We start from the raw sequence: 13,543 nt of genomic DNA, 5'->3' as shown, positions 1-13,543 counted from the left end.
ACTCGCTGGAACACCTCAGCAAGTGAGAGTCCAAAAGTGGCAGGCTCAAACCCAGAACCTCAACCAATGGCTGATACCAAATGAGAAACTCCCCCCTGGGCACACAGAGGACTGGGCGACTTGGAAGGCGCTGAACAGACTGTGCTCTGGCACCACGAAATGCAGAGCCAACCTTCAGAAATGGGGCCACAAAGTGGAATCCATGACATGTGAGTGCGGAGAGGAGCAAACCACTGACCACCTGCTGCAATGCAACCAGAGCCCTGCCACATGCACCATGGAGGACCTCCTTGCGGCAACACCAGAGGCACTCCAAGGGGACAGATACTGGTCAAAGGACATTTAATCAACTACCAAACTCACACATTTTGTATTTTCTCTTTTTGTTTGCTTTGTTCTGTTAGAGATGTAATATAATTGACTGGCTGCCCTGATACGAGAAATAAATAAAGTGTGAGTCTACACTGCCAGACCATCTGGGATAAGCAGATAATCTGGGATCAGATCCAACCTAAGGCCCCATCTACACTGCCATATAGCCATTTGGAAATTGGTTGATGTATAAAGCCTTGTTAATATTAGATAGTGACTAATACAGGTTAGAGACAAGAAAGAAGCCATTGACAAAAGGTATTGTCAAAGGCTTTCATGGCCAGAATCATTGGGTTGTTGTGGGTTTTTTCAGGCTATAGGGCCATGTTCTAGAGGCATTTCTCCTGACGTTTCGCCTGCATCTATGGCAAGCAGGTAGTGAGGTCTGTTGGAACTGGGGAAAAGGGTTTATATATCTGGTATATAAAATCTTTCTGACATATATAAACCCTTTTTCCCAGTTCCAACAGACCTCACCTCTGAGGATGCTTGCCATAGATGCAGGCGAAATGTCAGGAGAAATGCCTCTAGAACATGGCCATATAGCCCGGAAAAACCCACAAGAACTTAGTTCCTGGAACATCTGAACAGCATCCACCCAAACATCCAGTTCACCATGGAAAAAGAAAATGAAGGAAGACTGCCTTTTCTAGATGTCCTAGTCATCCGCAAACCAGGTCAACAATTGGGTCACACCGTTTACAGAAAACCCACACACACAGATAGATGCCTACACAAAAACTCCAACCATCACCCAAGCCAAAAAAGAAGCCCCATTAAAGCCTTGGCAGACCGTGCCAAAAGAATCTGCAAAGTCCACCTCCTCCAAGATGAACTGGACCACCTCAACTGGGCTCTCCAGGCCAATGGAGACTCCACCTCAGACATCAGAAGAGCTGCAAGACAACTGAGAAGAAGCCATAAGAGTCAAGACGAAGATTCACCCAGAGGAAAAGTGTTCTTGCCAGACGTCAAGGGAACCACTGACCGCAGAGGAAACACAACATACAAACTATCTAAAGACCCACCAACAAAATCCAACAAATGGTCCTTTCAGCAAAGGTCAAGAGGGATCCTCTCACTTCTGCAGGAGTCTACCGGATACCATGCAGCTATGGACAAGTCTACATAGGGACCACCAAACGCAGCAGCATTGCCCAAACACGCATCAAGGAACATGAAAGGCACTGCAGACTCCTTCAACCAGAGAAGTCAGCCATAGCAGAGCACCTGATGAACCAGCCTGGACACAGAAATGCTGGACCACTCTCGCAACCACCATGTCAGACTACACAGAGAAGCCATTGAAATCCATAAGAAGCATGTGGACAATTTCAACAGAAAGGAGGAAAGCATGAAAATGAACAATATCTGGCTACCAGTATTTAAAAAACTCTAATTAAAACAACAAAACAGCAGAGGGAAAACATCAGGAACATCTAATCACCCCTTAACAAAAGGGTCTGGAGAACAAGCCCTATGAGGAGCGGCTTAGGGAACTGGGCATGTTTAGCCTGAAGAAGAGAAGGCTGAGAGGAGATATGATAGCCATGTATAAATATGTGAGAGGAAGCCACAGGGAGGAGGGAGCAAGCTTGTTTTCTGCTTCCCTGGAGACTAGGACGCAATGGAGCAATGGCTTCAAAGTACAAGAGAGGAGATTCCATCTGAACATTAGGAAGAACTTCCTGACTGTGAGAGCCGTTCAGCAGTGGAACTCTCTGCCCCGGAGTGTGGTGGAGGCTCCTTCTTTGGAAGCTTTTAAACAGAGGCTGGATGGCCATCTGTCAGGGGTGATTTGAATGCAATATTCCTGCTTCTTGGCAGGGGGTTGGACTGGATGGCCCATGAGGTCTCTTCCAACGCTTTGATTCTATGATTCTATGATTGCTCCAGGCACTTCCAGGCTATCAAATGCTAATCAAGGCGGTCAGTTGAAACATTCACACCTAGCTCCAGCAGACAAGAGTCATTTGTCCCACCCTGGTCATTCCACAGATATATAAACTCATTTTTCCTAGTTCCAACAGACCTCACTACCTCTGACGATGCCTGCCATAGATGCAGGAGAAACGTCAGGAGAGAATGCCTCTAGAACATGGCCATATAGCCAAAAAAAACCTACAACAACCCATTGACAAAGGGTTTTCCAATACAGCATTCCCTCACTTATCACAGGTGTTACGTTCCAGGACCACCTGCAAAAAGTGAACATCCGCAGAGACGCTATATATAGTACAGCCCCGCCTTATCTGACTTCCGCTTATCCGACACTCTGTATTATCTGCCACCGCCGCTGCCACCCTCCCTGCCCTCCCTCACTCGCTCCCTCGTCCTTTCCTCTATCACTCGCTCACTCACTCACCGAGCCGAGTCCTGGTTCTGCTGCTGCTATTCGTCCTGATGAGTGAGCGAGCAAGCAAAGGCGGCAGCGGCGGCAGAATCATAGAATCATAGAAAAATAGAATCAAAGAGTTGGAAGAGACCTCCTGGGCCATCCAGTCCAACCCCATTCTGCCAAGAAGCAGGAATGTTGCATTCAAATCACCCCTGACAGATGGCCATCCAGCCTCTGTTTCAAAGCTTCCAAAGAAGGAGCCTCCACCACACTCCGGGGCAGAGAGTTCCACTGCTGAACGGCTCTCACAGTCAGGAAGTTCTTCCTCATGTTCAGATGGAATCTCCTCTCTTGTAGTTTGAAGCCATGGCTCCATTGCGTCCTAGTCTCCAGGGAAGCAGAAAACAAGCTTGCTCCCTCCTCCTCCCTGTGGCTTCCTCTCACATATTTATACATGGCTATCATAACTCCTCTCAGGCTTCTCTTCTTCAGGCTAAACACGCCCAGCTCCTTAAGCCGCTCCTCATAGGGCTTGTTCTCCAGACCCTAGTCTCCATGGAAGCAGAAAACAAGCTTGCTCCCTCCTCCTCCCTGTGGCTTCCTCTCACATATTTATTATACATGGCTATCATATCTCCTCTCAGCCTTCTCTTCTTCAGGCTAAACATGCCCAGCTCCTTAAGCCGCTCCTCATAGGGCTTGTTCTCCAGACCCTAGTCTCCAAGGAAGCAGAAAACAAGCTTGCTCCCTCCTCCTCCCTGTGGCTTCCTCTCACATATTTATACATGGCTATCATATCTCCTCTCAGCCTTCTCTTCTTCAGGCTAAACATGCCCAGCTCCTTAAGCCACTCCTCATAGGGCTTGTTCTCCAGACCCTTGATCATTTTAGTCGCCCTCCTCTGGACACATTCCAGCTTGTCAATATCTCTCTTGAATTGTGGTGCCCAGAATTGGACACAATATTCCAGGTGTGGTCTAAGCAAGGCGGAATAGAGCATGGGGAGCATGACTTCCTTAGATCTAGACACTAGGCTCCTCTTGATGCAGGCCCAAATCCCATTGGCTTTTTTTTTGCCGCCACATCACATTGTTGGCTCATGTTGAACTTGTTGTCCTGCTTCTGCAGCTGCTGCCACTTTTGCTACCCTTCTTGCTTGCTTGCTTGCTTACCTACTCCTCGCTTGCTACTCACCGAGCCAAGTCCTGGTTCTGCTGCGGTGAGTGAGCAAGCGAGGGAGGGCAGGTGAGTGAGCGAGTGAGGGTGGCAATGGCAGCAGTGACGGCAAAAGCAGGAGCCTGACCACCTCTTCCATTATAATAATAATAATAATAATAATAATAATAATAATAATAATAAAACTTTATTTATATACCGCTCTATCTCCCCGAGGGGACTCAGAGCGGTTCCCAGGTAACATCACAAAACATACAAAGTAAAAACAACATAACCATAAGATTAACAAAACAATATAAGCATAAAAATTGTTGCCATAACACACATACATTAAAAGTAATCCTGCCTAAAGGTAAAGGTAAAGGTAGTCCCCTGACAATAAGTCCAGTCACGTCTGACTCTGGGGTGTGGTGCTCATCTCCATTTCTAATCCGAAGAGCCAGCGTTGTCCGTAGACACCTCCGAGGTCATGTGGCCGGCATGACTGCATGGAGCGCCGTTACCTTCCCGCCGGAGCGGTACCTATTGATCTACTCACATTTGCATGTTTTCGAACTGCTAGGTTGGCAGAAGCTAGGGCTGACAGCGGAAGCTCACGCCGCTCCCCGGAATTGAACCTGCGACCTTTCGATCAACAAGCTCAGCAGCTCAGTGCTTTAACCCACTGTGCCACAAGGCAATTAAAAAAATTAAAAGGCCGGGCCATGATTTGAATCAATCCCTCCCCTCCCCAGGTGTGCATTCGTGGAACCAATGAAAACTTACAGAGATAGGTCATCAGAATCAAGATGACAAGAGAGAAGAATGCAAAAGTCACAAGAAGAGCCCACTTGACACTCGGGGAGACATGCCTACAAGGATTCCAGGCTTTACAGCGTTTCCATCTCGCTTTCCATGATGGTTTGGCGGGGGAAGAAGGCGGCCGGACTTTGGTAGCAGAAGGAGAAATCTTGACCTTGGAAGGAGAAATCTTGGTCTTGGAAGGAGAAAGCTTGGACTTGGAAGGAGAGGTAGTAGGCTTAGGAGGCATGGCTGGAAGGAGAGAAAAGAAGAAAAGACCATGAAGTTCGCAGAAGCAAAGCCCGGTTCCGTCTTTGGTCGCTTCAGGGATTTTTGCCACGATACACAGAACCCAAAAACGTAGACAGAAAGGAAGATAGGAAGCATTCCGTGGTTTAGAAGCCACCAGCGATTCCTCCTTCTTCTACACTCAAGGGCTATGTCTCATTTTGCAGAATCAAAACAGGAAAGAGTGCTCCTGTCTGCATGCACATGCCTTCAAGTTGGCTGTCAATTTATGGGCAACATCATGAGTTTCACAGGGTTTTTTAAAGACCTGGAATACTCAGAAGTGGGTTGTTGTAGGTTTTTTCGGGCTAAATGGCCATGGTCTAGAGGCATTTTCTCCTGACGTTTCGCCTGCATCTATGGCAAGCATCCTCAGAGGTAGTGAGGTCTGTTGGAACTGGGAAAAAGGGTTTATATATCTGTGGAATGACCAGGATGGGACAAAGGACTCTTGTCTGCTGGAGCTAGGTGTGAATGTTTCAACTGACAACCTTGATTAGCATATAATGGCCTGACCACACCTTAGACCACACCTGGAATATTGTGTCCAATTCTGGGCACCATAATTCAAGAGAGATATTGACAAGCTGGAATGTGTCCAGAGGAGAGCGACTGAAATGATCAAGGGTCTGGAGAACAAGCCCTATGAAGAGCGGCTTAAGGAGCTGGGCGTGTTTAGCCTGAAGAAGAGAAGGATGAGAGGAGATATGATAGCCATGTATAAATATGTGAGAGGAAGCCACAGGGAGGAGGAGGGAGCAAGCTTATTTTCTGCTTCCATGGAGACTAGGGTCTGGAGAACAAGCCCTATGAGGAGCGGCTTAAGGAGCTGGGCATGTTTAGCCTGAAGAAGAGAAGGCTGAGAGGAGATATGATAGCCATGTATAAATATGTGGGAGGAAGCCACAGGGAGGAGGGAGCAAGCTTGTTTACTGCTTCCATGGAGACTAGGACACAATGGAACAATGGCTACAAACTACAAGAGAGGAGATTCCATCTGAACACGGGGAAGAACTTCCTGACTGTGAGAGCCATTCAGCAGTGGAACTCTCTGCCCCGGAGTGTGGTGGAGGCTCCTTGTTTGGAAGCTTTTAAACAGAGGCTGGATGGCCATCTGTCAGGGGTGGTTTGAATGCAATATTCTTGCTTCTTGGCAGAATGGGGTTGGACTGGATGGCCCATGAGGTCTCTTCCAACTCTTTGATTCTATGATTCTATGACTGTGCCTGGAGCAAACCTTTGTTGAGAGGCGATTAAATGTCCTTTTTTTTTCCTCTCTGTTGTTGTGCTGTTGTAATTTTAGAGTTTTTTCAATACTGGTAGCCAGATTTTGTTCATTTTCATGGTTTCCTCCTTTCTGTTGAACCAACCTGGACGCAGCATATGATCTGAGAACACAGACATGCTGGACCACTCTCACAACCACCATGTCAGACTACACAGAGAAGCCATTGAAATCCACAAACATGTGGACAATTTCAACAGAAAGGAGGAAACCATGAAAATGAACAAAATCTGGCTACCAGTATTTAAAAACTCTAAAATTACAACAGCACAACAACAGAGAGGAAACAAACAAGGACATAGAATCATAGAATCATAGAATCATAGAATCAAAGAGTTGGAAGAGACCTCCTGGGCCATCCAGTCCAACCCCATTCTGCCAAGAAGCAGGAATATTGCATTCAAATCACCCCTGACAGATGGCCATCCAGCCTCTGTTTAAAAGCTTCCAAAGAAGGAGCCTCCACCACACTCCGGGGCAGAGAGTTCCACTGCTGAACGGCTCTCACAGTCAGGAAGTTCTTCCTCATGTTCAGATGGAATCTCCTCTCTTGTAGTTTGAAGCCATTGTTCCGCGTCTAATCACCTCTCAACAAAAGTTTGCTCCAGGCACGATCAGGCCATTATATGCTAATCAAGGTGGTCAGTTGAAACATTCACACCTAGCTCCAGCAGACAAGAGTCCTTTGTCCCACCCTGGTCATTCCAGAGATATATAAACCCATTTTCTTTGTTCCAGAAGACGTCACTACCTCTGAGGATGCGTGCCATAGATGCAGGCGAAACGTCAGGAGAGAATGCCTCTAGAACATGGCCATATAGCCCGAAAAAACCTACAACAACCTAGTGATTCCGGCCATGAAAGCCTTCGACAATACATTACTCAGAAGTGGTTTGCCAGGACCTTCCTCTGAAACATTGCATCTCTGGTATGCGTTGGAGGTCTCCCATCCAACTCTTGACTATGTCTGACCTATTTAGCTTCCAGACAGGCTCTGATGCCTTCAGGAAGGACATCTAGACCTAAAACAAGGATTGTTGTTGTGTGCCTTCACAACCTTATCACAGGGTTTTCTGAGACCAAGAGTGTGTGATTTGCTCAAGATGGGTTTCTATGGCGCTACATAGCAATTCATATAAGAAAACATAGAAATGCCTTTAAATCACTTCAGGTTGGAAAGGAGCCAATCGTAAAATCTTTTCGATGCGTTTCCAAGTGTTCTTGGGAGGTGAGAAGAAAAGAATTGATGCTCCCAAAATGGGACCATTGGTAAGGTGGACCTAAGGCTCCGAGACGCTACCCAAGATTTATTCAGGGAGAGAGTGCGACTTGCCAAAGGTTATTCAACGCGTTTCCATGTTGGAAGAGGGATTCAAATGCTGGTCTCCAAGTGTCCTACTCCAGTCCTCAAACCATAACTCCAGAAAGGAGACCGAGGTTAAATATTCGGTGGCTACCTCAGGAAATTCACTCAATGGAGGCTAATTGAGTGCAATAGGGGGGCAGCCTAGCTGAACACCTGCTTGTCAGAAGTCAAAGACTGCCCGCCAGATCTATCCTTGAGTCTTCTTCTGAGTCTGTTCCACTTCACTCCTGCTTAACTTCTTCTCTGGGTCTCCCATAGCCTCCTGTGAGTGACTTCCTCCAGTTGGCCTGCTCCTTGCTGCCTCAACATTGCCCATATGCCCCCCATCCAGTCACTCAAGCTGCTTGCTGATTGGCTAGATGCCTGTTGACCCTGGTCAGTATTCACAATAACTGACACACCTGCAGCTGAAAGGGATGATGCATTGTGATGGCGCCGGGAGTTGGAAGCACTGAGGCACTGGCTGTGGCACGCCAAGGCACACAAAGGAAGACTACCTTGCTCTGCGGACAACCACCGTATGTTGAAGATGCCCTGGATGGAGCGTACCTGGATTTCAGGAAGGCCTTCGACAAGGTCCTCGACGACCTTCTGGCAAGGAAACTAGTCCAATGTGGGCTAGGCAAAACTACGGAGAGGTGGATCTGTAATTGGTTAAATGGACAAACCCAGAGGGTGATTCTCCCCAAGGCTTCCTCTTCATCCTGGAAAGAAGTGACGAGTGGAGTGCCACAAGCAGGGTTCTGTCCTGGGCCCGGTCCTGCTCAGGATCTTTATTAATGACTCAGATGAAGAGCTAGAAGGCAGGATCATCAAGTTTGCAGACGACACCAAATTGGGAGGGAAAGTCAATACTCCAGAGGACAGGAGCAGGATCCAAAACGATCTTGAAAGATTAGAGAGATCGGCCAAAGCTAACAAAATGAAGTTCAACAGTGACAAATGCAAGATACTCCACTTTGGCAGGAAAAACGAAATGCAAAGATACAGAATGGGGGGTGCCTGGCTTGAGAGCAGTACGTGTGAAAAAGATCTTGGAGTCCTCGTGGGCAACAAGTTAAACATGAGCCAGGAATGTGATGTGGTGGCAAAAAAAGCCAATGGGATTTTGGCCTGCATCAATAGGAGCCTAGTGTCTAGATCTAGGGAAGTAATGCTACCCCTCTATTCTGCTTGGAATATTGTGTCCAATTCTGGGCACCACAATTCATAGAATCATAGAATCAAAGAGTTGGAAGAGACCTCATGGGCCATCCAGTCCAACCCCCTGCCAAGAAGCAGGAATATTGCATTCAAATCACCCCTGACAGATGGCCATCCAGCCTCTGTTTAAAAGCTTCCAAAGAAGGAGCCTCCACCACACTCCGGGGCAGAGAGTTCCACTGCTGAACGGCTCTCACAGTCAGGAAGTTCTTCCTAATGTTCAGATGGAATCTCCTCTCTTGTAGTTTGAAGCCATTGTTCCGCGTCCTAGTCTCCAAGGAAGCAGAAAACAAGCTTGCTCCCTCCTCCCTGTGGCTTCCTCTCACATATTTATACATGGCTATCATATCTCCTCTCAGCCTTCTCTTCTTCAGGCTAAACATGCCCAGTTCCCCAAGCCGCTCCTCATAGGGCTTGTTCTCCAGACCCTTGATCATTTTAGTCGCCCTCCTCTGGACACATTCCAGCTTGTCAATATCTCTCTTGAACTGTGGTGCCCAGAATTGGACACAATATTCCAGATGTGGTCTAACTAAAGCAGAATAGAGGGGTAGCATTACTTCCTTAGATCTAGACACTATGCTCCTATTGATGCAGGCCAAAATCCCATTGGCTTTTTTTGCCGCCACATCACATTGTTGGCTCATGTTTAACTTGTTGTCCACGAGGACTCCAAGATCTTTTTCACACGTACTGCTCTCGAGCCAGGCATTGTCCCCCATTCTGTATCTTTGCATTTCATTTTTTCTGCCAAAGTGGAGTATCTTGCATTTGTCACTGTTGAACTTCATTTTGTTAGTTTTGGCCCATCTCTCTAATCTGTCAAGATCGTTTTGAATTCTGCTCCTGTCCTCTGGACTATTGGCTATCCCTCCCAATTTGGTGTCGTCTGCAAACTTGATGATCATGCCTTCTAGCCCTTCATCTAAGTCATTAATAAAGATGTTGAACAGGACCGGGCCCAGGACGGAACCCTGCGGCACTCCACTTGTCACTTTTTTCCAAGATGAGGAGGAAGCATTAGTGAGCACTCTCTGTGTTCGTCCACTTAACCAATTACAGATCCACCTCACCGTAGTTTTGCCTAGCCCACATTGGACTAGTTTCCTTGCCAGAAGGTCATGGGGGACCTTGTCGAAGGCCTTACTGAAATCCAGGTACGCTCCACCCACGGCATTCCCCGCATCTACCCAGCTTGTAGCTCTATCGAAGAAAGAGATCAGATTAGTCTGGCATGACTTGTTTTTGATAAATCCATGTTGACTATTAGCGATGACTGCATTTGTTTCTAAGTGTTTGCAGACCGCTTCCTTAACAATCTTTTCCAAAATCTTGCCCGGTATCGACGTGAGGCTGACCGGACGGTAGTTGTTTGGGTCATCCTTTTTTCCCTTCTTGAAGATTGGGACCACATTGGCCCTCCTCCAATCTGCTGGAACTTCTCCCGTTCTCCAAGAACTCTCAAAGATGGTTGCCAATGGTTCCGAAATGACTTCCGCTAGTTCCTTCAATACTCTGGGGTGTAGTTGATCTGGCCCTGGGGACTTGAACTCATTAAGAGCGGCCAGGTATTCCTGGACGACTTCTTTCCCAATTTGGGGTTGGATGTCCTCCAATCCCTCATCCACTCCATCTTGCTGAGGTTGAAGACTCTCTTTTTGTGAGAAGACCGAGGCAAAGAAGGCATTAAGTAGTTCTGCCTTTTCCCTATCCCCTGTCAGCATTGCCCCATCTTCTCCGCGAAGAGGTCCTATCGCCTCCTTGTTTTTCCTTTTTCTACTGACATAAGAATAGAAGCCCTTTTTATTGTTTTTAATGTCCCTGGCAAGCCTGAGCTCATTTTGTGCTTTAGCCTTGCGGACCTTTTCCCTACAGGTGTTGGCTAATTGTTTGAATTCTTCTTTGGTGATTTCTCCCTTTTTCCACTTCTTGTGCATGTGTCTTTTGTGTCTTAGCACAGTTAGAAGTTCTTTGGACATCCATTCTGGCTTCTTTGCACTTGTCCTATTTTTTCTCTTTGTTGGCACGGTTTGCAATTGCGTCTTGAGTATTTCACTCTTGAGAAATTCCCATCCATCCGTAACTCCCTTGTCTTTTAGTATCTGTGTCCACGGAATGCCGCTCAGCGTTTCCTTCATTTTTTGGAAATCAGGTCTCCTAAAGTCCAAAATGCGGGTTTGACTTGTCTTAGTTTCGGCCTTCCTTTGTACCTCAAATTGCAGGAGCACATGGTCACTTGCCCCTAAGGATCCTACCACTTCAACCGCATCAATCAGGTCCTCCGCATTTGTTAGGATGAGATCAAGAGTAGCCAATCCCCTTGTTGCCTCTTCTACCTTCTGGACCATGAAATTGTCTGCAAGGCAAGCGAGGAATTTGTTGGACCTTGTACTCTTGGCTGAGTTTGTTTTCCAGCAAATATCGGGATAGTTGGACTGGATGGCCCAGGAGGTCTCTTCCAACTCTTTGATTCTATGATTCTATGGTTAAAAAGAAACCATTGTGCTGGTACGGCTGTACCAGGAGCTCCAAAGTCCCTTTCGTTCTTTGAGCGTTTGCATGTGCGTGTTCTGGCCATGCATTTTGCAGTTGGATGGTTCCTGCTAGGCTGCAGTCATGGGGCTAGCCACCTGTCTATCATCGTTACGTTTTAGTTCCGCCCTTTTTTCCAGGTTCAGGAGGGAAAGGGAACCATTTTAGCTCAGTCTTACAGTTGGAAGCTCAGCTACAGGACGTGAAAGTTTTCTGCCTGTAGAGAAGCTTCGTTTCTTACAAAGTCCAGGGGGAAACAGTCCCAAAAGCTCTGGCTGGGGAATTTACAGCCTCACAGCTTTTAGAACAGTCTCTAAAGAAAGGCTTTTAAGAGAAACAGCTTTACAGCACAACTCTTGTTGGGGTTGGAGAAACAGACCTACAACTTTCGTGGGGAAAATCCTAAGGACTCCAGCTGAAATCCTTCAGAGCCTTGACTGGTAGGTCTACTCGGGTACCCAAGAAGCAATTTGGAGCTGGGAGTAGGGCCCACACCAGCAAAGCCTAGAAAGCAGATTGCCCCGGGGAAGGGTCAAAAAGGATTTTCCTCGTAAAGGAAAGAAATAGTTCTCCAAGCAAGTTGCCTGTCCATTGTAAAGAAGCATTTGTTTGATTTGTTGAAGATCTGAGATTGTTTGTTGAAGACCTAAACAATAATAAAGAACTTTGTTAAACTTTTAAGCTTCTAAAGACTTTGTATAGGAAAACCCATAGGGCCTCTCATCCAAGGCACCCTGGCTTCCCGCTGGGCACAAAGAGCACGTCCTGTTCAAAAGGCAATTGCTATAGGCGCAGTGCATGACAGCACAACCACAGCAGGTTGTAGGTTGGATTTTCATGAGCATGGTGACCTCCAGCCTATCAGGATTTTGGCAAGAAGCCAAATGTGATGGCATATCCAGATAGTTGATTGCTAGGTCAGGATGACACTGCAAGTTTGAATGTATGATGAGGTAGTGTGTAAGCACCATAATTGATGCAACATAATGATGCAATACAGTAAGTGATTGGTTGGGTTTTGCCTAAATGTGGAACAGCCAATATGTTGTGTGTTGGTGTTGTTGGTTGCTGATCACTTATGGACTTTGAAAGAAAGAAAGGTCTATGTGGGACTGCATCTGAGAATTGGCTGAGAGTAAGATGAGACTATGACATTTGTACAAAGTTGTGTGTATTTTTGTTACTAAAATCTGCAAGATAAAATCCCTCCTGATTTGGAACAAAAAAACTCTGCTGTTTGCCCATTTGCTGTTCTAGGTACCTCAAGATTACAGAGAAGCTTAGAACTTTCCTTGTTCATAGATTGATATAATATTCCCAACATAACCTTCATGAGCATAGACGTCTCCAACTATCACAAGCAAAATGGTCTCCAGCTTTCAAGAACATGATGGTCCTCAGTTTTCATTATCATAGTGGTCTCCACCTTTCATAAGCATGGTGATCTCCACCTTTCATGAACATGGTGGTCTCCAACTTTCATGATCATAGTGGATTCCATATTTCATGAGAATGGGGGTCTCCAACAATCAGAAGTATAGTGATTTCAGCTAGGACTGCAGATAAAGAGGTGTGTGCCTGGTGCGTCTGAGAATTGGCTGAAGTAAGATAGAGAGAAAGTTTTCATTATCATAGCGGTCTCCACCTTTCATAAGCATGGTGGTCTCCATCTATAAGCATGGTGATCTCTACCTTTCATGAACATGGTAGTCTCCAACTTTCATGATCATAGTAGCTTCCACCTTTCATGATAGTGGGGGTCTCCAAAGATCATACGTATAGTGATTTCAGATAGGACCGCAGATAAAGAGGTCTGTGCCTGGTGAGCCTTCCCTAAACCCGATCAGCCAGGACAGGCACTCTGGGTTGAAGACAAAGCTACAGCGGGTTATTATGATTTGGCCAAATACAAGACAGGTGCTTCAAAAGGTACAAGCATAAATTCACATAAAAAACATGCCATCTTATACAGTTCTGACAGCTACTCAGACTGCCAAGTAACCAAAGCAATAGGCCTGAGAATAAATCAATTCTCAACTTTTTCTAGTTGCCAAGATGGCCAACCTGTGGCTATTGTACTTTAGACATACCATAAAAGGACATTGCTCATTGGAAAAGATAACAATGCTTGGTGAAGTGAAAAGCAGCAGGCAAGAAGAAATGGGTTAATCCTAGGGTTGGTCTGGGTCAACAAGTTAACTCG

At 46.4% G+C, this 13,543-nt stretch overlaps 1 protein-coding gene across 1 annotated transcript in view; it reads right to left on the bottom strand.

Annotated features, from left to right (window-relative positions):
* The window catches only part of LOC132775523 (CD209 antigen-like protein C), a 41,065-nt gene that overhangs the window by 15,606 nt on the left and 11,916 nt on the right, over positions 1 to 13,543 (bottom strand). Inside the window, exon 4 of the mRNA XM_060776242.2 lies at positions 4,652 to 4,918. Within this exon, the coding sequence (XP_060632225.2) occupies positions 4,652 to 4,916 (265 nt within the window). The 5' untranslated portion in view covers positions 4,917 to 4,918. The remainder of the gene's footprint in view (positions 1 to 4,651; positions 4,919 to 13,543) is intronic.

Source organism: Anolis sagrei, chromosome 5 (genome assembly GCF_037176765.1).
Source record: "Anolis sagrei isolate rAnoSag1 chromosome 5, rAnoSag1.mat, whole genome shotgun sequence".
NCBI classification, from domain to species: domain Eukaryota; kingdom Metazoa; phylum Chordata; class Lepidosauria; order Squamata; family Dactyloidae; genus Anolis; species Anolis sagrei.
The sequence above is the reverse complement of the archived record's forward strand: the minus strand, read 5'-3'. Positions and strand labels throughout refer to the sequence as shown.